The 27,386-nt window shown below is 37.6% G+C and overlaps 1 protein-coding gene across 2 annotated transcripts in view; it reads left to right on the top strand.

Moving 5' to 3' along the window:
* The first annotated feature begins 614 nt into the window (after window positions 1–614).
* Window positions 615–27,386, top strand: part of Abl2 (ABL proto-oncogene 2, non-receptor tyrosine kinase) — a 102,984-nt gene continuing 76,212 nt past the window's right edge. The window contains exon 1 of one of the 2 annotated variants that reach the window (XM_074047348.1): window positions 615–991. In XM_074047348.1, the coding sequence (XP_073903449.1) occupies window positions 835–991 (157 nt within the window). In that variant the 5' untranslated portion in view covers window positions 615–834. The remainder of the gene's footprint in view (window positions 992–27,386) is intronic. The other variant, XM_020174754.2, reaches the window with a different exon arrangement.

Genomic DNA, 27,386 nt, shown 5'->3' on the forward strand with positions numbered 1-27,386 from the left:
AAAAAAAAAAACCAAAATAGTTTCAAACAATTAAAATGAAATGATAATATTTTCCTATCTTTTTGTGAATTTTGTACAATTTGAATTTTGACTTTAGGTATACTGCTGACAAGGATGATTAACAGGATCCTCCCTGGGATTTTTAGTGTTCCTCTATTAAATGGCAGAGAAGAGCAAGGCTTCAGCAGCCCCAGCAGTGTTTGCTACTGAGCTGCACACGTGGTTAGCACCCAGCTCTCGTTTGATTTGACAGGTGGAGGTGGGACAGGAAAGGCCCGAGATCCGCCAGCCCCAAAAGGCGGTAGCGTGTGGAGCCCAACGTGGGAGCGGGTCGGCTAAGGCGGATTCAGACCGCGGTGGGAGACCAGACTGCCGCGGAGGAAGCGAGGGTCTGCAGAACCTGAAGCAGCTGCAGACCTGCATACAAAGTGGGCGGTGGGAGCACCCACTCAACGCGTCGGGGGCGTGGCGAGGGGGGCGCGGCCTCACATAGCCCCGCCCTCCGAGTAGCGTAGGTGATTGGCGGGCGGGGGGCGGGAGACGCTCTGCCCCACGCTGGTCTAGGCTCAGTGGTTTAAAGATGGCGGCGGCGGCGGCGGCGGCGTTGGGGGTGCGGAGCCGTGGGAGGGGGAGGGAGGAGAGTCTGTGAGTCGTCGTAGAGATAGCGCTGCGGCTGCGGTGAGAAGTCCGGGTGCCGAACCGCCGGCGACCCTGCTCCGAGGGGGGCCTGGGGCTGGGAAAGAGAGGCCGAAGACGCGTCAGGAGCCGGAGGCCGGAGCCCAGGAGGAATGTGACCCGGGGTCGGCGGGGGCGCGGGAGTACGCGAGCGCCGGGATGGGGCAGCAGGTGGGCCGTGTCGGGGAGGCTCCGGGGCTCCAGCAGCCTCCGCCGCGCGGGATCCGGGGCAGCAGTGCAGCCAGGCCCTCCAGCCGCAGGCGGGACCCGGCGGGGCGCACCACGGAGACCGGCTTCAATATCTTCACCCAGCATGGTGAGCGTGTCCGGGAGCCGGCGTGAGGGCGCGGGGGAGGTCGGGGGTGGGGTCGGAGCTGGATGCCCGGCGGACCGGCAGCCCTAAGGGGAGTCGAGGGTGGAGGGGTGCCTGGGCGTGGGGGCGGAATCTGCTGCCATCTGGGCCAGTCACGGGAGGCGAGTCACACCCCTCCCCCTCTCGTCTCCAGGCTGGCTGGCAGCTTCTGGGGGCGGAGAGCGACAGGCAGTGGTCTTAGGGACCGTGGGCGGACTGTCCTCTGCCCTGAGACTGGGGTAAGAGGGTGGATGGTGTTTCCAAGCGGAGGGAAGGATGAGGGAGGGAATGTGGGAGGATGAGCCGGTTGTGACGGTAGGGAACCTGAGTTGTGCCCCTAAGAATTGGAAAACAGGAACTGAATGTCAAGGGATTGTGGCATGTAAGATATGTGCAGAAGTCAGGCGATGTGGTGTCAGAAGGGTGAACTGTGAGGAACAGTACCCGTACATACCTTTCTGGTGGAACGATAAAGGAAGTATCTCATTACTTCTGACATTCGTTTCCCTCCAAACTGGAAATGGAGGGGCTTTTCCAAAACCTCCCTGTTTGCACCTTGGAGTACACCACAGGAGACTGAGATGACTGGCAGGAGTTACAGGCTGGTGGGCATGGATGTGAACAAGAGTTTTTCTTTGTGCCGCGTTCGTGCGTGTTTGTGTATATGTGCATATGCGTACCTACTCGCATATATTGCATGTTGGTCAGGAGCCCCATTTGGTTCCATGTATTTTTGGAATTGCCTCTTAAACTTATGTCATACACTCTTAGCAGTAAAGATTTTGTATATGTATTCTAATAGTTTATATATTGTTGTCTTTATCAGTTAAATACAGAGGCTACTGTGCTAATATGTAACATATAAACCTAAGAAAGGAAGACATGAAAAAATAAGTATAGGGCAGGGACTGTGAATCAGTAGTAGAGTGCATGAGTGAGGCTCTGAGTTCTATCCCCAGCACCAAAAGAACAAAACAAAAAAATAAATATAGTAAGAGTTTTTATTTTCCCCCCGACAGCCCAGCGGATCCTTTTTGCTTTTGCATTTCTTCAGCAGTGTACTTGCACTTTTTTTTTTTTTTTTTCGAACTTAGGTTTGAACCCAGGGCATGCTAAGCAGGTGCTCTACCACTTCAGCCATGCCTCCAGCCCTGCACCACTTTTGAGACTACTTTTCTCGAGGAAGAAAGAGGAGGGGGGAGAGAGAGAGAGAGAGAGAGAGAGAGAGAGAGAGAGAGAGAGAGAGAGAATGAGAATGAATGAATGTGTGTGTGTGTGTGTGTGTGTGTGTGTGTGTGTAGGAAACAAAGTAAAATTGACTTGCATGCAATTGAAATACCCTAAGACCTGAGAGGGACTGGAGATGTAGATATGACTTCTATAGAAACGATTGGATAATTGAAATTGGATGAGAAGTAGCCAACTGGCTTTTCACTGAGGATGCATTTAGAAAAGAATAAAAGATAAAAGATGGTGAGTATTCTTTCTCTATCCCACACAGTTTAGGGAAGGGGAAGAAGAAAAGGTGTGAACTCCTCATTAGAAATGGATCTTTGGAGGAAGTAATGGTAGATGGTAGCATTCAGAGCAAGATGAACCCAAGGATTTGTGGCAACTTAAGTGAGTTGTGCTAGAGGGTTCTGTGTTTGGACTTGTGAAGAAACTGAGTTCTTAATTGATGAGATATAGGTGATCTGGGCCATCCTAGGTTTACATATCTGTTATTAAATGTGTGCTTGAGTGACAAAACAAGGTATGTGAATATTTTATGCAGGTGCAGTATGTGTTAGTCTTTATTGGAATCACTTCCTAAAACATAGGAATGGATTAATAGGTTTTATTTATTTTTGGTCATGCTGAGGTTGAACTCAAGCCTTGTGCTTGCTAGGCAGGTGCTCTACCACTTAAGCCACACTACTAGCCCTTTTTGCTTTAACTGATTTTCAGGTAGGGACTTGTGTTTTTTGCTGCCACTAGCCTCTACCTCGATCCTCCTACTTATGCCTGGAATGACAGGTGTGTGCCACTAAGCCAAGGTTTTTTGTTGAGATGGGGTTTCACTACCTTTTTGCTGGTTCTGGCTTCCTCTTCATCTACACCTCCTAGGTAACTGAGAACGAACGAGCCACTGAAGCCAGTCCTGAATTAATAGTTTTTAGAGAAGAAATTCATCCAAGTAGCTTTGCTTTGTGCGAAAGGTTTCTATGCATTAAACTTGGGCTATGTGGCAGCAATAATCCTCTTTAGTATTCAGTGCCTAAAATTTTTAGAGTAGGAAGTCATGAAGAATGGAATAGGAAGAGATTGTGAAGGTTGGACAGAATTTGGATATATGAAGCAGGAAAATGAGAGCAAGCTGAGCAAGAGAAAACTTGAGCAAGGACAATGGGAATGGCTGTAGTTCATTGATGGGACAGTGAGGAGACATCTGTCAGGGGTTAAGTAGCTTTATGAGTTGCGGGGGAAAAAAAATCCAAGAGAAAAATTTAGAAGAGTCAAGTTCTAGTCTTGCTGTATCTGACTTGGTGATTTTTTAATTGCCGAGACAGGGTTTCAAGGCCCAAGCTGGCCTCAAACTCCCAGTCTTCCTGTTTCAGCTTCCCAAGTGCTGGAATTATGGCCATGGATGTCCAGCTGCCATCTTTGTGTTCCTTTATCTGTAAAATGAGAGATACCCTTTCGCTTTACATTTATGATTCTAATTAAGTAGTGAGAAGAAACTTTGAGTAGGTTTGATAAAAGTGGGTTATGGGAAATACAGCAGCTAAATTTATGTTAGTTTAGTTGATAGCTAGTTCATAGGGTCTATCAATAAACTCAAGTATGAAATGCTAAAAGATTGGTTTTTGAAGGTAGTGGGCTAGAGGAAGTAGAAATCAGAGGGGTAAGTTCAAGGAATATTTTGCTCATTCAGTAAACACAAGGTTTTTTGAGCACGTATTATTGTACTTGACTCTGAGAAGCCCTCTCTTTGAGGAATTTAAAGGACTTCATAATTCAACCTAGAGGATTAAAGGAGAGATCACTTTGGAGAACTTGTTGAAGGCGTGAACTCTGAGCCATATTGCCTGGATTTGAAACCTGACTCAGCTGCTTATTAGTTGTGTGACCTTGGGCAAGTTATGCCTTGGATGCTCCATTTGCAAAATGAGGATAATAATAGTTCCTAGCATTACATGAGTTAGTATATGCATGCCTGTCACATACTAAGAGCTCAGTGTTTGTTACTACTATTATTATTATTATTTAAAACAGGGATGAATTGAAGGTAACACCAAGGTTTTGAACCTGGCTAACTGGGATCCTGATACTTTTATTGTCAGGTTTGGAAATTAGAAGCTGATTGAAGGGATGAGAATAGGGTAAGAGTGTTGCTAAAGACTAATAGGAAAAAAAAAAGGAATTAGCAAATAATATAGAAAACAAAGGTGGATGAAGTACTGTTTTTAGACATATGGGTGTTTAAATTTTTGTTTAAATCAGAGTCATTTTGGACTGGATAATTTGTTGTTTCTGTCTGTTGTGTGCATTATGGGATGTTTAGCAGCATCCCTGACCTCTACCTACTAGATGCCAGTGGCACCCACTTCTTTTCCCTCAGGTACAAGCAAAAATGTCTCCACAATGCTAAATACTTAGTTGATAACTACTGTTAAGAAATATGTGGCAGGCAGGGTGCCACTGGCTCACGCCTGTAATCCTAGCTACTTGGGAGGCAGAGATTAGGAGGATCCGGGTTAGAAGCCAGCCCCCAGCAAATAGTTCACGAGACTTTATCTTGAAAAACATCCATCACAAAAAAAGGACTAGTGGAGGCTCAAGAGGTAAGAGTGCTAGCCTAGCAAGTGTGAGGACCTGAATTTGAACCCTAGTGCTGCCAAAAAAAAAAAAAAGGCAGATTCTCAATTGGAAGAATAAATGAGTTAAATTCGGAAGCTCCTCATTAGACATACCATTAAGACCTTTATGTGAAAGAAGAATCTAGATCCTAGAACAGTATAAATAGTTTTGAGTTTATAATATTGAGGTATTAGCGCATAATTTCATACACAAAAATTAGGTCTGACAGGCTCTTTACATGTAGGTTTTAATGTAAGTCACATGTTACATGTAACATCCAGTTAATTAGTCTGTTTTTTTCTCTTTATCCCAAATGGCAGTTTTTTTCATTGTTAATAATATGTGAGTAAGCTTATTTTAATAATTTGCCTTGCCCAAAGTATTTTTGTGAATGTAATTTAGAAGGAATAAAATCATAGGATGATTTTTGCTATATGACTTTTCTAAACTTTGCAGTTGAAGCTTTTTAGTGAGGTAATGTTTATGACTAGTAACCTATGGTTGAATACATACCTTTTTTTTTTTTCAGTATCTGACATACTTTTCAACAGTTAAATGATTTCACCTCTCATTTTCTGAAAATTCTATTAAAATTAACCATAAACTAGGAGGCTTTAAATAATAAACTTTTTCTCTTCAGCAAAACATCGATTTAAATTGTCTGTTTTTTTTTTCTATTGGCTTTTTAGTTCATGTTTTAATCTTTAAAGGATAAAACGTATGGTCACCACAAGTTGAAAATGACACTCTAGAAAGATATGGTGACTTGGTATAACGATCAGATTCTTTTTTTTTTTTTTTTTTTTTTTTTTGAGACAGGTTCTTTCATTGTAGCCCAGGCTGGTCTAGAACTCCCCAGCCATCCTTCTGCCTCCCTACTGCTGGGATTACAGGTGTGTACCACCATGCCAGCAGTGGTGAAACTAAACATCTTTTTTTTTTTTTAATCAGTTATTTAGTCATATTGGGGAGCTAATGGAGGGCCTTGCACATGCAAGGCAAGTGATCTACCTCTGAGCTTCCCCCTGTTCTGATAATTAAAGTTGTAAAAAAGAAATCAGCTCTTGGATTTTTTTATTAATCTCCAAATCTGTGTAAGTTACAGATATATTATTAACTTATAAAGACCTTTTATGTCTTTCATCTTATTTGACCTTTACAGTTACTCTATAAAATAAATGAGGCAGGTATTAGTTTTCCCACTTTGTAGATGAGGAAGAGTTAGGAAAATTAGGTGAGTTCCCACAGTCACATAGCTGTTAAGTGATAGAGCTGGGATTAAGTTTTTGGTTTTTTTTCCTTAAAGTCTTGACATTGTGTAGAGATTTAGCAAACGAGGGTTTTAGAATCTGACAAAATCGAATTTAAATGCTGCCTTATTAGAGCACCTGCCTAGCAAGAATGAGGCCCTGATTTCAAACTCCATTACTGCCAAAACCAAAAAACCCTAAAAAACAAATGCTTTTTTAGAATCTGACAGAATTGAATTTAAATGCTGCCTTATTAGAGCACCTGCCTAGCAAGAATGAGGCCCTGATTTCATACCCCAGTACTGCCAAAAACAAAAACCCGTAAAAAACAAACAATGACGTTGTTTTGTCATTTATCACTTCAACAGGTTGTTGAAAGAATTGAGTAATAAAATTATGTAAAGCTCTTAAGGAATTGCAAGGCACATGTGCTCAGTAAATAAGTTTTGCTGTCCTTATGTGAATATTGTGTTCTATAGGAAGTGGTCTGGTAAGCTACCTGCTATTGTTACCATTATGATGGCAGGCTAAAGTGAGAAGTGTCTTAGTATTTACATTTAAGTCTTTTTTTCTCTCCTTATCAAGTGATTTTTGATTATTAGAGGACTTTCAGAAAGCAGCAAAAAGGTATGTGAATTTTGAAATCACTTTTACGTGTATCTTCCTGTGGAAGTACACAATTCTTTCTGGATGAATTATGAAGAGTAGTGGGTTCTTATGGCTGGTTGTTTTTTTTTTTTTTCCCTCTTCCTTTTGAGTTGAACTAGAAATACTAGCCAATGCAAATGTAAAGTTGATATGATAGAGACTTCATTCTAAGCTGGCTATTTATGTGCTAGTTAATATTTAATGACATTTGTAGACAAAACTTTTTTTTAATGTAACAAATACTGTAACCTTCCTTGAAAACCATTTGTTTTTGTTTTGTCTCCTTGTATTATTTTAACCTCTGGTTGTAAAGTTTCTTTTTAGAAGCCTGTGGTGGTAGGACTTTCATATTCTTGAAGTTGTGAGTCAAATTGGGCTTTTTCTTGATATGGCATTATGCATATAGAGATTTCAAATACTTAACCTCATAAATCTTAGTAGATCTCTTCTGGAATAGGTGAATGTAGAAGCCCTCCCTCCCCCCTTATGTATGTCACCAAATGCTATAAAACAGTTGTTTTGAATTTTAGCACAGTGACCTTGTTAAAATACAAATTGCTGGATCCCACCTCCAGAGTTTCTGGTTTGAGTCTGAGGCGGGGACTTGAGAATTTGCATTTTTGACAAATTTCTAGATGTTGCTAATGCTGCTGGCTGGGAGCTGTACTTTGAAAGTCACTGATAATGTGAAATGAAGAATAGTGGATGGATAGTGATTCAAAGACTGACAGAAAAACATAATTCACGTGTTCTCTTTAACTTAAAATTAATGAGAATGTCCATTTGTTGTTAGTGTCCACACACAAGTGATCATAGTGTTATACTATTATTTTGGTGATTTTTCTCTAAAAGTTTATATGCTGGAGGCCTGTTGAGAGATGTACTTTTTTTTCTGGTACAGATAGGGGGTGATACTGGGGCTTGAACTCAGGGCCTCATGCTTGCTAGGCAGGTAGGTGCTCTACCACTTGAATCTCTCCACCAGACTGAGAGATGTACTTTTGAAAGCATGTGGACTAGTTGTCAGGGAGAAGGACAGTCTTGTGCTAGAGTTGGGTAGGCTTTAGTTCATGGAAGAACTGAGTGATAAAATAATTGCCATTTATTAAGGTATGCCTGGCATAGTCTAAGTGCTTTATATCTTTTTTGTGTGTGTGTGTATGTGTTACTGGGGTTTGACTCAGGGCCTTAAACTTGCTAGGCAAGCTCTCTACCACTTGAGCCACTCCACTAACCCTTTCTGCATTGGGTTTTTTTTTTTTTTTTTTTGTGGTACTGGGGCTTGAACTCAGGGCCTACACTTGAGCCACTTCGCCAGTCCTTTTTTGTGAAGGGTTTTTTTGAGGTAGGGTCTCGAGAACTATTTGCCTAGGCTGGCTTTGAGGCTTCGAACTGCATGATCCTCGTGATGTCTACCTCCTGAGTAGCTACGATTATAGGCATGAGCTACTGGTGGCTGGCTGTGTTGGGTATTTTCAAGATAGAGTCTCATGAACTGTTTGCCTGGGACTGGCCGTGAACTGTGATCCTCCTGATCTCTTTCTCTGGAGTAGGAAGGAATACAGGTGCCTAGCTGAGCTACTGCCTTTATCTAGGCTTAGTGTTACTAATTTATTTTTTCTGCAATACTGGCATTTGAACTCAGGGCCTCCTGCTTACTAGGCAAGTGCTCTACCACTTGAAACACACCCCCAACCCTTTTTGCTTTGGTTAGTTTTGAGATAAGGTTTTACATTTATAACTGGGCCAGCTTGGATCATAATCCTCCTACTTGCGCTTCTCTTTTTAGCTATAACTGTGATGACAGGTATGAACCACCACACCCAGTTTTTAATTGGTTGAGTTGCGGGAGGGGTTCTCACAAACTTTTTACCTGGGCTGGCCTTGAACTGCCATCCTCCCAATCTTGGCCTCCCAAGTAGCTAGGATTATAGGCTTGAGCCATCATGCCTGGCAGTGCTACTAATATTTCTTATTAAAGACTTTTTTTGTTTGTTTTTGGTGGAAGTGGGGTTTGAACTTAGGGCTTTGTGCTAGCAAATCTCTTATTAAAGACTTTTATAACGTCTCATCCACCCCGTTGGCTTTTTAGAAAATTGTCAGTAAGATTTGCAACGGCTGGGGGTCTGTCAGTGATAGAGCATGTACTTAGCCTCACAAGATGCTGGGTTTGATTCCTAGCAATGCGTGTGCATGCACATACGCACACAAATGGAGACTTATAGGTTATTAGTGATAATATATTTCACTCCTATAGGAGAATTGAGTGCACTAAGCCATATTTTTTTATAGATATAGAAAAGAGTATAAATATTAGCAACCTATACCCTCTGGTATTAATAGTGGTCCTCACTGGTAGGTTTGAAAGAACTACTGACTGATAGTACTGTATATATGTAGGGAGTGATGTGCTGGTTTTATAAATATTTGTGTGAATGCTCTTGGAGTCTAAGATACTAGGTTGTAAGGATTGATTTCTTTGTCTTGTATCCTTCACATAGCACCTGCCACATAATAGGTGTTCTTGAGCAATTATGGAACATTTTTTTCTTATTTCACGTATACATCTTTTTATATCTTTCTTTTTCTTGTGGTTCTGGGATTACAACTCAGAGCTTCACACTTGCTAGGCAGGTGCTTTACCATTTCAGACACACCTCCATCCCTATATATTTTTGTAATAGTTAATGTCAGTTAAAAACTTTCTATAGGGCTGGGGATATAGCTCAGTTGTTGAGTACCTGCCTAACATGCTCAAGGCCCTGGATTCAATCCCTAGTAACACCCCAAACAAACAAAAAACTCCCAAAACAAATAATCTAAACCATTATATATGACAATTTTGATTAGTAATAATTTTCCTTGATACAACTTCATATGTAGCTGGGGTTTTTTTATTTCTTTTATTCATGTTTTTTTTTTCTTGATATTAGGATATTCAGATATAGGAGCTTATCTGCTATGGTATTTGTCTTGAAGATAAGTGTAAATTTGTGGGAAGGGGCATTATTTTATAGCATGTTAATATTAAAAATGAAGTACTTCAATGATCTTGTGTTAGCTACTTAAAGTGATATATTTAGCTTATTATTATAATATGCAATTTATAAGGACCTTTTTATTCCCAGGTAATATAGCAGGAGAATTAAAAAAAATTTAAACTTAACATTTCAAGCATTTTTTTCTATTTTTATTCAGTTATTCTACACTAACTGCCCATGTTAAAGGTTCTGTGAGAGAATTATTAGGTATAATTTTGACAGGACTGTTGTTCAAAAAAATGTTGCTCAGGTAGATGTTAATGAATATCCTCATTTAAAAAGTTAAAAAGGATACTGTGTGCATTGTGGAAATGAGGTATTTTGTATAATAACACTCGATAATCACTGCCTTTTTAGATTGCATGCATTATTTTAGAATGTAAATTTGTGGTTATTGTACTAACTAGAACATTTTCTCAATATTGTTTTCAATTGAACTTTCACTTAAGAACACAGATAAATGCACATTTAATATAATACTATTCCAAATATAATGTGGGTTGCTTACATGGGAACAACACTAGGCTTTTCCCTCACTTTGCTTCGTGCTGAGTTGGCTGTGGTGGTACTTCTCGCTCCTCTAGGGTGATCTCTGCCAGTATTGACTTTTGATCCGGCAGGACACAAAGCTCAGCAGGCCTAGGCCTGCTGAAGTCCCTGGTTTGCTATCCAAGGAGAAGGAGAGTTTAGAAAGCTTTCACTTGATATGGTCAAGGTCAAAGAAGATGTTCTGAAGCTTAATAAATGCACAGTATATACTGGTACAATTTTCTTAACATAACATCTATAACATAACATAACATCTATTCCAGCAAATTAAAGTAATACTAAGTTAGAACCTAAGATTATCACTTAGCATTTGTGGTTCCAGGTAATTACTAAGCAAAAAATTTTGGAATACAAACCATACAAAGCACAGTTTTATTATTCATTTATTCTTATTAAAAAAAAAGAAAGGTTGGCAAATGAAGGGTTTTGTTATAGTAACCTCCTTTGATTAATTTTGAAATTTGGATTTTAATTACATGATAGTATGTAAAAAAGAAATCTACCAGCAGAGAAGCATGTAGAGTAGACATGAAAGTTCCCTGTGACGTTTCTGCCCTAATATGTATTTTTTTATAAGTGTTTTCCCAGAACTTTGTGTACAGGTATGATAAGTATACATAGTATTGTTTCTCCGGCCATTTCATAAAATATATCCATACTGTATGGATTTTCTCCTTAAATTTGTTTTTCCATTTAACATGTCTGGAAGACCTTTCTATATAAATAATAGACCTTTCTATACAAGAAATCTATCTGTATAGATTTCTCATTGTTTTTGACAACTTTCTAGTGTTACATATTCTAGTTTTATTACTACTTTCTTACTGATGAATATTTGTTTGTAAGAGTATTATTTTTATTATTGTTTTGAGACAGGGTCTCCCTGTGTAGTCCAAGCTGGCCTCAAACTCTCCATGATTATAGGTATGTACCACCTCATCTGTCTAAGATTGGTTTTTTTTTAAACTTTTTTTTTGGTGGTGCTGAGGATCAAACGTTGTCCTCACACATACTACGTGAGTGCTCTACCACTGAGCTAAACCTTAGCCATGGTATTATTTTTCTTATTTTAATTTTAATCTGCCTGAAATCTTTATGTATTTAAGGCTGGAACTGCTTTAATATTTTTATATTGAACTACTACTAATTAGTTAATAGTCCATCAATTCACCATTGGTTTAAAGAGCCCTAATGATCATATATTAAATTCTCATACACACACACAGGACTCTTTTTTTTTTGGAGGTGGGATCTCACTATGTAGCCTAGGCTGGCCTTGAATTTATGATCTTTCTGCTGTAACCTCCAGAGTATCTGGAATTACAGGCATGTACCACCATACCCTTCATAGGCCATCTAAAAATTCTGTCATTGATATTTGTTTTCTACACATACTTTAAAAAATACTCCTTAGCATACTTTAAAAAATTATTATAAACTTATATAGTGTGTCTGTTTATTTGGCTAGTTCTCTAAGCATTGTGTACTTTTAAAAAATTTATTTGGATGTTGTTGCATCTTATATCTTCCAAAGAGCTGTAGGATCAGGTTGTTAAAATTTAGAAATCTTGATGGGATTTTGATAGTGATTTATTGAATTATAGGTTAATTTCATGATGCACTGATACTGTTGCCTTATTGTGTTCTGTGTCCAAAAACCTGACATCCCTTTGACAAATCCGGGCAAATCTTTTTTTTTTTTCCCAGTAAAAGATTTTTCATTTTCTTGGCCAGGCGCTGATGACTTATGCATGTTATCCTAGCTACTCAGGAGGCAGAGATCAGGAGGATTGTGGTCTGAAGCTAGCCTGGGCCAATAGTTCGAGAAACCTTATTTCAAAAAAAACCCATCACAAAAAAAAGAGCTGGTGGAGTGGCTCAAGGTATACACCCCAGGTTTAAGCCCCAGTACTGCAAAAAAAAAAAAAAAGAAGTTTTCATTTTCTTCATACTGTTTTTGCACAGTTCTTGTTAGACTTATTGGTGTTTTGTAAGTCTTATAGTAAGTGTAATCTTTCTGCATTACATGTATGTATATGTATATGTACACATACATATACAACAAATATACCTTTAGAGAAGCTTACTAATTGTTTTTGGCAGTACTGGGATTTGAACTGGGCCTTAATGCTTGCTAGTCAGGCATTCTACCACTTGAGCCATTCTGCCAGTCCTTTTTTCTTTTGAGTTTTTTCGAGAGAGGGTCTCACTTTTTGCCCAGGCTGGCCTTGTACCTGGATCCTTCTGATCTCTGCCTCTTGAGTAGCTAGGATTATAGGCCTGAGCCACCAGCTCCTGGGAAATTATGGTTATTTGTCCACATTAACTTGCATATATTATTGTCACTACTGGTGGCTGACATTTAAAATAAAGTATGCAGTTATTGATTTGTTTGCATTTTTGCACTTAGGGGAACATTGAATTTGGCAAATACCTTCCTAGTGTGAATTTGGTGATAATTCATTGTCACAATGCTGTGTTTGCAGGTGAGATCATTTGATTAGAATTCTGAGCATAGGTTTTGTCTTTATGGAAGAGATGTATGCACAGAATAAATAAGAGATTTGGATTCTGTGCTGATTGCATATGGGCTTGTGGTTTAGCTTTGGAATCAGTCTATTTTTATAACTCTGATGGTAGTGCATTAATTTAATTCTAAGGTCAGATTCAGGGTACAGTGATTAATACTGAGAAACTAATATTTAAGTTTAGGGAGGTCTCAAATATTTTCTGTAAACAAAAAATTATTTTCTTTTATAAAAATCTTTATCAAAAGGCAATTTTTTAATGTTGGTAAACTAAAGTGTATTTTTAGTGTATAAGAAAGTTTATTTTAAAAAAGAAATATTTGAAAACATATAGAAAACATATAACATAGAAGAATGCCTGGATACCCACCACTCAGATTTAATATGTGTTAATATTTTGTCACTTTAAAAAAAAAAAAAACATTATAGAGACAATTGAATAACCTTTGCACCTGGAATCCATTACTTCTCTTCCTTCCCTGAGGTTAACACTTCCCAGATGTTGTTTATCCTTCTTTATGTAGTTACAGTTTATTCCTTATTTATAATATTACATACTGTAGGTTTGAAAGATTTACATATATTCTATACTGTACAGTATCATCCTGTAACTTTTTTGTTTTACTATAGTGTATATTTATGACATACAGCTATGTTGAAATACATATAGATCTAGGATTCCATTGTAAAATCAGAGTTTATTTCAAATTTTTCATATTGATGATAGATTGCTTCCAGTTTCTGTTTGGAGTTTCTGTTTGCTCTGACCAGAAAACTTTTTTGTTACTTTTATCAGAGTAATACATGAAGACAGTTTTTTTTTTTTTAAGTCAAAGAACACAACAAGATTTAAAATGGAAAAACAAAACAGCAGCATCTGTCCGTCTCCTGCCAAAGATTGCCATAGAATGGCATTGTCTAGTATGCAGCTACTAGCCACTGTGATTATTGAGCACTTAAAGTGTCCCTATCCTAATTGATAACACCTACAAGTGTAAAATACATACTGAAGCTGGGCCTGGTGGTACGTGCTTATAATCTCAGCTACTTAGGAAGGCGAGACAGGAGGATTACAAATTTGAGACTATCCTGGGCAATATAGCAAACTCGTCTCTCATATACAAATGCACAATATTTGAAAATTCAGTGTGGAAACAAATGCGAAGTACCTTTTTTTGTGGTACTAGTGTTTGAACTCAGGGCTTTGCACTTGCTAGGCAGGTGCTCTGCCACACCTCCAGCTCTCCGTTAGTCATATCTGAATAAAATTTGTATTTATATTTACATATGTATTATGAGAGATTATACTATATGTACACACACACACATACACACACATACATATGAGAGAGATGAATTAAATTTCTATTGGACAGTGCTGCTTTACATGGTAAGTTCTTTGGGACCAGGAACTTGTTCACACTGTGTCCCTGTACAGTGGCAGGCACACAATAGATAGTAAGTATTTAAATGAATTGAGTTACTCAGCAAGTAGAAAGAGGTTATTTTCTTAATTATACATGTAGGGATATTATACCTGGTATGGTACAGTGCATAATTTAGGCAACAGAGGTGTTTTGAACCAACTTAAGTTTTTCTTATAGTTATTTATTGTTTAAAAAGTTGATTTTAATTTGCCTTTATTCTTCATTGTATATATTTTTTAATTACCCTATTTTTAGTTTAACTGTACTTCAAGTGAAGGCTTATCTTTATCACTGTATGCTTCGTTTTCCATTTTATTTTGTTCTGTAATTAGCTCTGCTCTTTGGAAAAATTCTAATGCTTTTATGAGCACTTAACCTAATTGTTTCAAGTCTTTTGTTTCTTGAAGTTATCAACTGTCTTAAAAGAGAAAAGTCATGGACTGTGGTTGTCAGGGTGGCTTCAGCTCTGAGCAAATATTCCACCAGGTTGTTTCCCTCTCAAGTCTGAGATTATGCTTACCTTTTATACTTGAATATATTTCCTTCTTGGCAGTGTATGAAATCTTTTTACTTTTGTCCTTGAAAGGTATTCATTTTAAAGCTTAAGAGCTTGATAGGTAGATATTTGAGAAGTCTGTCTGAAAGGATTGTTTCTGAATCTTTGTACCTGTATCTTTGGGTTTTGGTCATTAAAGTTTAGGACATTTTGCTTATTTGATTACTGGTTTCCACAGAGTTTGCCTTCTCTAATTCCTCTGAAGTCCTTATATGTATAGATCAGTTCTCATTGGTATCTTTTTTAGATTTCACAATTGGCTTTTCGTTTTTATTAAATTTCATCAAATGCTTTTCTGATTTGCTTGTGTTGAACAATTGTACACTCTGCAGTAGTTGAGTCTTCTACGTAAGCAGTTTCCTATGAGAAATATGTGTTGGTGAACTCTTTAGTTACAAGTAGTAGAGACCAGCTTATGAAATATATACATAGAGAATTTACATAGAGGTAGTGGGAGTTCAGGGAACTCAAAGACAAGAATGCAGCTGGGCCTGTCCAGTAACAGGAAGTAGAAACCTGCTAGAAATACAACCAGTATTTATTTTCTGTCTCTTGGTTTGGCTTCTGTTTGCTCATTTTATTCTTCTCTTAGACATTCAGTTCATATTACACTTCCTATTTTATTACCCCTCTGTGTTGATAAAGAGTACAGTCTTTATAATAAATGTTATTTCTTTTTCCAAATTTCCACTTGTGTCACACTGGTTAGCAGCCACATAAGCCAGTACAGGGCTTTTCAACTCCTATTACACTGACATTGTAGGTTGAATGATTCCTTGTTGTGGAGGCTGAACTGTGTATTGCAGGATGTTTAGTAGCATCCTGTCCTGTAATTGTCATCCTGACCAACTAAATGTCAGTAGCATGTCTAGTTTTGACAACCAAAATGTGTCCAGATGTTGCTAGTTGTCCCTGTGGGGATAAAACCTCCCCTGGCTGAGAACCACTAACTTAGAATGTATAGGCTGCTGTTGGCCTACCACTGGATGAGGAGGGCATTTCAGAAGAGTCTTTGTGAGCTGGATAGGTAGTTCAGTTTTTTGTAGCAACTCTAACATTGTTTCTCGTTAATTATTGGGTGTTCCTTTTACAATTATTTTTCTCATTTAAAATATTTGCATTTAACGTGCTTCTTGTTATAAACATAAAATCTTCAAACTGTAATTACAGAACTTGCCAGTTTTGGTCATTTCTCTGAATCTGAATTTCTTTGACTCCTGTTGGTTTGTTCCCCAGCAAGTAAGTGTGTGTGTGTGTGTGTGTGTGTGTGTGTGTTTATGTATGTGTGTAAGCATATTGGTTGTTTTTAAGATAAAATTTATGATTTTGGTTGCTAGACAAACAGGTATAAAAATTTAGAACTGGAAGAAACCTTAGAAATAGTGTATTCTAATGCACTGATTTACAGACAGGTAAACAGATACTTGGAGAGTTGAAACAAGGTAACCATGGACACATATCCTATTGGTAGATGCAGAGGAGAGAATGTAATACCTGTTCTTCAGTCATCACTATGTTTATGGCTGAGAATATTATAACAAAAGGCAGGTTAATAGGAGAAAAGTGTGCAAACGTTTTTAAGATTTGTGTGACACTGGAGCTTTCAGAAATGAAGGTCCAATGAGACAAACCCTGCACATTTTTTTTGCATAGAGCTAAAGAGTAGACAGTTGTGCAGAAGTATAATTAAACAAAGGGAGAATGATTGAATGATAATAAAGTGAGGAGAACCTAGCAAGAGTTTTTTTTTTTTGAGACTTGGTCTTATGTAGCCCAGACTGTCCTCAAATGGCAATCCTCCTGCCTCAGCCTTCTGATCTTATTAAGGACTGCTTCAGACTAGAAAGTCAGAATTCTAGAAGGGCAGGAGAAAAATCAGAGCTTTCTGCTTTTTCTGTTTTCTCAAATGCCAAGGTGCCATATTTGGGGGGTAGCATGCTTCAAACCCCATATAGAGCACAGAAAAATTAGAATGTAACCTGTTTTTCTAGTAATAATCTAGTTATCCTTTGTTGGCATCTATTTTTTGCCTCTGATATTATTATGTAATAATATAATTATTATAGAATAATATTTATTGAACATTTATGTGCCAACTCTGCTCAAAGATTTAATTATCTTTAATTCTTAGCTGATAAATGGCAGAAATGGTTCTCAAAACAACACATGTGTAAGTCTAAAAGTTACATTCTTAACTATTATGCTTTAATAGTGGGATGATGGTTTTTTAAGGGTTGGGTGCTTATATACAAAATGCTTTATTCTTCTATCTTCTTTAATCCTCAAATCAACTGTAAGACTCATACATACTCTCCAGTTTTATAGACAGAAATGTTTAGCTTAGATTATTTCCTGCCTTAAGGCCGCATGGCTAGTAGGTAGCAGAGCTTCACTTTAAATTTTCTGCTGGTTTTTTTCTTTCTTTTGTGGTACTGGGGTTTGAATTTGTGCTCGTGCTTGCAGCCAGGCACTCCACCACTTGAGCCATTTCTCCAGCTCTGTTTTGTGTTGGGTATTTTTGAGATAAGGTCTCACAGACTGTTTGCCTGGGGCTGGCTTGGAACTGTAATCTGCCTGATCTTTGCCTCCTGAGTAGGTAGGATTACAGGCGTGAGCTACTGGCGCCCTGCCCTGATGTTCCACTATCATCCCAAAGTCTTCATGATAATATAATAAAAGGAAAAATCAAATACAATGTAGCTAATATACTTAATTTGGTGTTAATAAACACAACAGACTTGCTCATTTTGAAACTAGGCTTTATATACTATTTTGTGCCTTTTTCTAATATTTTAGATCTAAAAGAAATATTAATAAAACAAACCTAGATAATCGGCTGTTACCAAGAAAATAATAATTTTTTTTATTATTTTAGGCTGGGGGTACATTATGACATTTACAAAGTTTTCATATCAGATGTCATAGTTGAATTCACCCCCTCCATCATTCTCTTTTATCCCCCCATTCCTGGAATAGTTTCAGCAGTTCTCATTTTTCTTCTTTTTTTAACTGTTGTGCTGGCCAGGGGTACATTGTGGCATTTTAAAAGTTCTTACAATATATCATCATTTTTCCATTTACATATATGTGTACACAGTATTTGCACCATATTCACTGTCCTGAGCCCTTTCCCTGCATCCTCCCCCCACCACACTGGTACCAATCTCCCAGACAGGACCTGTTCTGCCTTCCTGTTCTACAATTTTGTTTAAAAAAACAAACAAACAAAAAAAGACAGTTTTGTTTAAGATAGTTATACAGCAGTTTCCTTGTGACATTTCTACATATTATAACCCATATTGGTTCATCTCCTCTATTTTTCTTTGTTCTCCCTTAGTCCTCTTCTTACAATGATTTCAACAGGTTTAAAAATTCATTCTTGTATAAAGAGTTTATCAGCCATATTTACCTTCTTCTTTATTTTACCATCCTCTTGTATGTGACTTCCCCTTAGCCAGACCTGTTTTACATAATATTGTTTGTATTTGTATTAGGTCTATATTCCCCATATGGGAGAAAACATGTGGCCTTTGGCCTTCTGAACCTGACTAAACTTAAGATGATATTCTCCAGTTCCACCCATTTACCTGCAAATGACAAAATTTCACTCTTTATGGCTGAATAAAATTCCTTTGTACATAAATACCACATTTTCTTAATCCTTTCATCATTAGTGGGCATCTTGGCTGTTTCCACAGCTTAGCTATTGTGAATAATACTGTAATAAATATGGGTGTGCAGGTGCCTTTGTTGTGACTTGACTTACATTCCTTCGGTTATATCCCTAGGAGTGATAATGCTGGATCATATAGCAGTTCTATTTTTAGTTTTTTCAGGAGCCTCCATACTGTTTTCCATGTACTGATTTACATTCCCATCAGCAATGTATGAGGGTTCCTTTTTTTCTCACATCCTGACCAACATTCGTTGTTGTTTGTGTTCTTGATGATAGCCATTCTAACAGGAGTGAGGTAGAATCTTAATGAATCAAAATTTGCATTTCCTTTATGGCCAGGGGTGTTTGTGTTTTTAGCCATTTGGACTTCTTCCGTTGAAAAGCTTTGTTCAGTTCTTTTGCTCATTTCTTCATTGGGTCATTGAATTTTGGGGGAGTTTAGTTTTTTGAGCTCCCTGTATATTCTGGTTTTTATTCCCTTGTCAGATGTATAAATGGCAAAGATTTTCTCCCATTCTGTGGGCAGCCTCTTCAATCTGATGACCATTTCTTTTGTTGTGCAGAAGCTTTTTAATTTCATGTAGTCCCATTTGTCAGTCCTTTCTCTTAGTTGCTGAATCATTTGAATTCTATATAGGAAGCTGTCGCCTACACCTATAAGTTTCACTGTGTAAGTTCCCTGCACTACCGTCAAAGTTTTAGGCCTTATATTAAGGTTATTAATCTACTTAGAATTGATACTTGTATAGGGTGAAAGACATGGATCTAATTTCAGTTTTCTGCATGCAGATAAGCCAGTTTTCCTAGCAACATTTGTTGAAAGAGGCTGTCTTTAAATCATATGTTTTGGCACCTTTATCAAAAATCAGGTTGGGTGTAGGTGCATGGATTCATATCTGGGTCTTTTATTCTGTTCTACTGGTTTTCATATCTGTTTTTGTGCCAGTACCATGCTGTTTTTATTGCTATGGCTCTGTAGTATAATTTGAAATCGAGTATTTTGATACCCCTAGTGCTGCTCTTTTTGCTCAGTATTGCCTTGGCTGTTCACAGTCTTTTGTGCTTCCAGATGAACTTTAGGGTTGATTTTGAAGAGGATTACATTGGGCATATAGATTGCTTTTGGTAATATATCCATTTTCACTAAATTGATTCTGCCAGTCCATGAGCATGGGAGATCTTTCCATCTTCTGTAGTCTTTAATTTCTTTCTTCAGTGGTTTATAGTTTTCATTGTGGAGATCTTTCACTTCTTTTTTAAGTTTATTCCTAGGTGGTTTTTTTTTTTTTGAGGCTATTCTAAATGGAATTGCTTTCCTATATTCTTTCTCAGTCTGTTCATTTTTTCATTTTCTATCTTTTTCTTTTTCCTTTCAATGCTGGGGATAGAAACCAGGGTTTCATGTATGATAGGCAAGTGCTCTACCACTGAGCTACGTCCCCAGCTACTCTCAAGTAGTTCTAAATACATTTAAGAAACAATTTGAAAAATGTTAAAGGCTGAGACAATTTTGAGATCTTAGGAGAAGGTTTTATGTGATATTTAGACATATTCTATGCCTTTTTTTAATTATCAAATTTGTATGCTTTTAGACATGTACATAGGTGTTTTATTTTGTTTTTTTTACAAACCAGCATTCTGAATAGATGTTTTCAGCACTTTATTTAGGTAAATCACAATCTTTCTTTCCTCTTTCACAAAGGGCACTTTGAAATTATCCTAAAAGACCTTTTTTATTCATGTAGATAGAAAAGGTAGTTGTCTGGGCCTGAGATGGGGTGGGAGGGTATGTTATTTGTGGGGGTACTGGTAATCATGGCACTCTGTGGACAGGAATCATACAGCTGGGCCTCATGGAAACTGATGCTGGTACGCTCTTAGAAATCAAGACTGCATATTCTGCCTTTCTCATTTAGGGGCTGCAAGGTTTTGGCATATTTTTTGCTCTGTGCATCTGTTCAGTTTTCCTTTCTTCCAGCTGGCTTTCTTGGTTTCTGCTTGTCTATGCAGAATAATGGCTGCTCAGCCCCTCTTTATCATGACAACTCTCAATATATTCTTTTGGCATTTATCCCTGCTGCTAAATGGCTTTCTTTTAAAATTTAAATCATTTGTTTGTTTATTAAAGGGTCAGTACATTTCAGTGGTTCAAAATTCAAAAGGTACTGTTATACTGTTAGTTTTCTTGCTACTCCTTTTTTCCTAGATGTCTTAATTTTGGCAGTCCAGAATACCAATTTCTTGTATGTATTTCCAGATATAGGTATATATGTCTGTCTATTTATCTATGTACTTTCCTTCCCTCCTTTTTTTATATCAAATGGAAATGTGTTATATACAGTGTTTTGTACCTCATTTACTTTGTTATTTTCCTGCTTGATTTATCTTTTTGAGGTTCTTCCATTTTAGTAAATAAAGAACTTGCCTTTTTGAAAAATGGATAGATTGCATTTTTGGTGAGTTATATAATTAAGTTGTTTACAATGCAAGGATAAGAAATGTTGAATGCATTACTTTAGACATGTGCTAGTACAGCAGTAGAACAAATGCCTAGAATTGGAATTTGCTGACAGACAGGGTATGGGGATTTCAAAATAACTATTTATTGAATACCTTTTATCTATCATTTTGTATGTAGATTGAGTATCCTTATCTGAAATGTTTGGGACTAGCAGTGTTTTAGATTTTGGAGTGTTTTAGACTTTGGAATATTTGCATAGATTTCAGAGATTGAGAATCCCTAATCAATAATTCTGGAGTCTGAAATGTTCTAAAAACCCAAAATACAAGATTTGGATTTTTGGGGTGTTTGGAATTTTAGAGCATTAAATATGCTTAACCTGTACTAATATTCTGTGTGCGTTTGATTCCATTTTTGGGCTTTCTGTTCTATTGATTTTTCCTGTCTAATTATGCACCATCATCATCCTGTTTTAATTATTGTACATTTGCAACATGCAGTATAGCACCATCGTAAGGATATAGACTTGAGCTACACTGCCGGGTTTTGAATCTTGTCTGTAGCATTTCTATAGCTGTGTGGCCTTTGGCAAGTTACTTAATCTCCATATAATTCAGTGTCTCTATTTGTAAAATATTACTGTTAGGACCCTATAATACTATAATACAATGGAGTTGTGAGGAGTAAGTGAGTTGATTTATGTAAAGTGCTAAGAACAGTAATTAGTATGCAGTCAGTGTAAGTGTTAGAGCTTTCTTCTTTTGTTTTTGTTATCCAATAGGGCTAGTCCTTTTTCATTGCTCTTAGTTTTGAGAATATTCTTGGCTATTCTTGTTTGCTAATTTTTTTGTGTTAACTTTATAAGCTGTTGGTTTGTCTTGCTATGTCTAATCAGGATAGAATAGGTTATGGGTTGGTAACAACAATAATGCCTCCCCCCCATCTTAGTGGATTAGCACATCAAAAATTTATTTGACACTCACACTAGAGGTCCACTGTGGAATAGTGGGAAGGCACTGAGTGGGAGGGGACCTATGCCCACTTTTTGCCATCCAGAAACTTAGACTGATAGATTCTTTGACCATCATTCTAGAATGCTGGCAGTTGGCATGGCAGAGGGAGAGAGAGTAGGAAATCAGTACTACTGGATACTAAAAGCCAGAAAGGACATGCATCACTTCTTCCTTTATTTCACTGGCCAAAGCAAGTCATATGACCTCATAAAATGTTAAGGGGGTGAGATGAATATGATTGGAGTACATTGTAAATACGTATGAAAATACCATAATGAAATCTATTATTTTGTATAATTAATATATGGTAATAAAAATAATGTCAAGAGGATGGGGAAAGTACAGTTTTACTCTGCCTGGGAGGGCTGCTGGAAATATTGAATGCAGAGCTATAATGACTACCATAGTTTGGTCTGCTGGTTACTAAATGTTTGGGTTACTCTTGATGTTATATGCAACCCAATAACTCCATCTCTTAGGAAGAGAACACAGATTTCTATTTAGTAACTACATTGATCTGAAATTCTAGAGTCTCTGATGTTCAGAGTCTGATTCAGATTTAGAGGAGGTTTCTCTTGGTCCTGACAATTGTGAATGAAAATATATATAAATTTATATATCTTTTATAATATATTGTAAATATTTTATACATTTATAAAAATATATTTTTTGAAACAGGGTTTTGCTGTATAGCCCAGTTGGCCTTGGACTCTGAATCCTCCAGCTTCTGCCTCTGGATAGCTGGGATTGCAGGCATGAACCCTCACACCTGAAATTAAAAAAAAAAAAAAACAAAAAACTCACTAGTGTTTTTTTTAGTCTTGATGGTGAGTGGTAAGAGTAGAGATATAAAAGAGAACTTCATTTTTAATAGTATTACTGTATTGATTTTTTTTCTTTTACAGTGAGAAGATATTGTATAAAAAGGAGTTTTGGGGCTGAATGTGGTGACTCATGCCTGTAATCTCAGCTCTGGGAGGCATAGGTGGGAGGATCTTGGTCTGAGGCTGGCCCCAGGCAAAAAATGCAAGACTCTATCCCAAAAAATAAGGCAAAAAAGGGATGGGGCCCTGGCTTAAGTAGTAGTGCACCTGTCTAGCAAGTATAAAGACCCTGAGTTCAAATCCCAGTACCGCCCCCCAAAAAACAACTTTTTTACTTAAGTATTTAAAAAAGTTACTTACTTTTGCAGTGTTAGGGTCTAATGCAGGGCCTCACACATGCTAGGTAAGTGTTTTACCACTAAGCTACATTCCTAGTCTCTCTCCCCCCAATCTTTGTTTTTTAAAAACATGAGTCTCTAGGTGGAGCCAAGAGGAGGCCAGCCCTAGCCCTGTGCCAAGGTAGCAACAAGACCCTGTCTCAAAAAAACAAAATAAATACAAATGTGTGTGTGTGTGTGTGTGTGTGTGTGTGTGTGTGTGTGTGTGTGTAAGTGGCAGAACAACTACCTACCAAATAAGAGGCTCTGAGTTAAATCCCCAGTACCATCAAAAAAAGAAGTGGGGTGGGGAGGTGGTGGGCAAAGGGGATAAGAAGTTGAATGTGGTGCAAATACTGTGTACACATGTATATAAATGCAAAAATGATACCTGTTGAAACTGATCCAGGAATTGGGGGGGTGGTAAATCCAAGTATGATATATTTGATACATTGTAAGAACTTTTGTAAATGCCACAATGTAGCCCCACCCAGAAAAACTATAAAAAGAAAGGGGAGGATGGAGGTGGTCTCACTGTGTTGCTTGTTTTAGCTCCTGGGTTCAAGCATCCTCCTACCTGAGTCTTCCAGTAGCCTGGGAATACAGGTTCACAATACCTCGAATAGTTTATAAAACATCCTGTCACAAAGTAACTTTCTTATCTTCTATTTTTACTAAATGAAGCAATGTATAACTAGTGGCATGGCCCACTGCTGGACCATACTTAACTAATCTACTGCTTTCCAGTGTAGTGTGCCAAGGTGCCTCTCAATGTGTGGGATTCTGTGGATCTCTTGAAAAAAGAATAGAAATGTGGGTTTTTTTTTTTGTTGTTGTTGTTGTTATTTGTGATGTGGCAAAAAGGGTTGATAACTTTGAGAAGGATAAACTTTGGTTTAGTAATAGTTAAAAGTGAAAAATGATCTAAGGAAGTTACTTTGACAGGAGGACTCAGTGCCAGGGCTGTACTGCCATGGAGGGGTTAGAACATGTTAACTCATTTTCATTTGGAAATTTTTCCTGAAGGGCTTAGTTTTATTGTATTTATTTATTTAAAATTTTTTTTGATGGTGCTGGAGATCAAACCCAGGCTTTTACGAATGATCTTGCTCTGCCACTGAACTACATCCCCAGCTCTGTTGCATTTACTTTCAATCACTGAATTTTAAGGGGATGGCTCACAAAGTCAACAGAACTATGCAAAGTTTTTTCATTGCTTCTTCAAGTATAAACTGTTTATTAAAATATAGAGATCTTGCTTTCTCTTTATACTAGAAAAAAGAAAAATTAGGCATTTATTTACTGTTTACCTATAAGGTATTTATTTACTATTATTTCCCTTCACTTTTATAATGGGAAATGAAAAAAATTTTTCCTGTTATAACTGCAGTATATTTGATTACAGGAAAAAAAAGAACATAAGCAACACTAAAAAGCCCCCAAACCCACTTTCCCACTTAGAGAATAGCCATTAAAGTTCTGGTGACTCCCTTTTTAATATCATTTGTATTGCCCAGCAAAACATATACAGAACGTAAGGTCAATTTATTATTTTCTTTTCCAGTGGTACCAGAGTTTGAACTCACAGCTTTGCCTTGCTAGACATGGGCTCTGCCACTTGCCACACCTCCAGTCCTTTTCATTTTAGTTATTTTTTAGACGGTATCTCATATATTTGCCAGGGGCTGGCCTTACACAGCTGTCCTTTTTGTGCCCCCTTATAGCTGGGATTACAGAATGCACACAATGGCCAATTTATTTGTTGAAATGGTGGTGGGGAGGTAGGTCTCACTGTTTGCTTGGAATGGCCTAGAACCTCAAACCTCCTGATTTCTACCTCCTCACTATCAGGGATTACAGGCATGCATCACCATGCCTAAAACAATTTTTAAAAATTAATTATGTTTTTCACTTTCGGTATTTCTAAACTTAAAAATACTAAATGAAGGAGAAAAGGTTTGATTTTTGTTTTGAATTCTTTTTTAGAGCTTTTTCACATTAACTTTCACACTAACATGTAATGCTTCTGTGTTAAAATTTTTATTATTATTTCTGTTTCCTTTAATCAAATTCCTTGAAGGCTTCTGAGTTTTCTATTCTGCTGAGCTCATGTTAAGTTTATTGAAGGACAGAACATACATTAATGGAAATGGTTGTAGGGAAAAGCAGAAGACATTTAAGCAGTTATGTCAGGGTGCAGATCATTCACTAATTCATATGTAGTCCATTGTTGACTTTATTTGCTGGAATAACCAAAATCTAAAGAAGAGTACAACTTTGTATAGAGATAAAGTCCTTTCCTACTTTCAAAACTGAACAAAATATCTGTGTGATTTTCTTTTCCTTGTCTTTTTTTTTTTTTTTTTTGGTGAGACCCTTTGAACAGAACATACTTAATCTAAGGCATTGTTAACAATTGAAAACAAAAATGTGGAGGAGTACAGCAAGGTTATATTCATTCCTTTTCAAATGTCATGAGTTTAATTTTCTTGAAGAAGGAAGCGTGGGCTTCCTGTCTAGTTTTTAGGTGGTGATTTATAAAGGAATAGCACTCCCACAGTGTTAGTAGTTAATTTATAAATGTACTTATTAACTGGCAATAAATAGACACCTGTTGGAAGGAACTAAGGCACACATTTTTTCTTTTCTTTCTTACAAGTATTAACATCATGTCTTTTATGATGTAAATTGCATCAAATGATAAGTATCCCAGTGTGCTAAGATTTTTTAAAAACCATCTTTAAATCTTAAACATATCCTCCTTAGAGAATTTAATCATCCATTCTGTATTCAGTACATTGTGACATGCAGGTCTCTGTGTATGTTACTGAGGGTGTGAACGCAGAGCTTCACGTATTCTAGCTCTACCATGTAAGCCACACCCACACCCCTTTTTGCTTTAGTGTTTTTTTTTTTTTTTTGGATAGGGTCTGGTATTTTTGCTCAGGAACAGCCTTGAACCACCATCCTCCTACCTATGCCTCTTGAGTTGCTGTGATGACAGTGTGCATCACCACTGCCTGGCTTATTGGTTGAGATGGGATCTTGCTAACTTTCTGCCCGGTCTGGCCTCAAACTGCCATCCTCCTGATCTCGGTGACCTGAGTAGATGGGATTATAGGTTTGAGCCACTGTGCCTGGCTCTACTTGTAAGAGTCTTAAAAGTTGGGCATAAAATAGCTGATAAGTTATAAAAATACATATATACAGATTTTAGGAAAGGAAATTTTAATTAAGGTGACAGTATAGTGGGGACACATTTTGGACAGGAAATAGGGATCACCAAGAACAGAGCAACAACAATGAAAAACCATGTTATTTTCAAGGAGAGCATTTCAATTGGGCAAAAAGAGGTTACACAGCAGACGTGAGATTCCTATCCTTATGAAGGCCTACTTGCAAGGCTGGCCCTTGGCTGACATCTGGGAAGAGTTTTTTAGGAGGGTTCCCACCATTCCCAGAATTGAAAAGGCTAGGCAACTGTGCCAAAACTATTTGTCCAAAAAATATGCTTTATGCTGAACACCTGCTTTCTGGGAGTCTGATATTTTGAGGCAGAGTAGGCATAGGGGTTTATATGACCAGATCCAAAGAGAAACCTTGAGTACTAAGTATGTAATGAGCTTACCTTGGAGACAAGTTTATCTATGTTGTAACTCATTGCTGGAAGAATGAAGCAAGTCTGTGTAACTCCAGTGGGGAAAGGCTGGAAGGTTGTGTCTGGTTTCTTCCAGACTTTGCTCCATGTGCCTTTTCCCTTTGCTGGTTTTGCTTTACATTCTTTTACTGTAGTAAGTCATAGCCATGAGTACAATTATGTGCTCAGTTCTCTGAGTCCTCTTAGTGAGTCATCAAACCTGGGGGTGATGTTGGGAACCCCTGACACAGTAGTAGATCAAGTACATTTACAACTGGAATGTACCATGCTCATATAAAGCCTCTACATGGAAGCATCCAATGAGTATTTTTGTGTGTGTTGTCCCTGAATAGGGTAAAAGGTAGAATAAGTAAAACTAAAAGTAAGTTTGCAGTCTGAAGGAAGGGGGTGGGGGGAAGAACCCTTTTAATTTGTGACTAAAAATCTCTTAAAGATTCTTTGTAAAACTGCATCTTGATCTCCAGCTGTCTGTTAAGGTTCTATACTTTATGGAAATATATAGTTGTGGAAT

This window comes from Castor canadensis, chromosome 11 (genome assembly GCF_047511655.1).
Source record: "Castor canadensis chromosome 11, mCasCan1.hap1v2, whole genome shotgun sequence".
In the NCBI taxonomy this organism is placed as follows: Eukaryota; Metazoa; Chordata; class Mammalia; order Rodentia; family Castoridae; genus Castor; species Castor canadensis.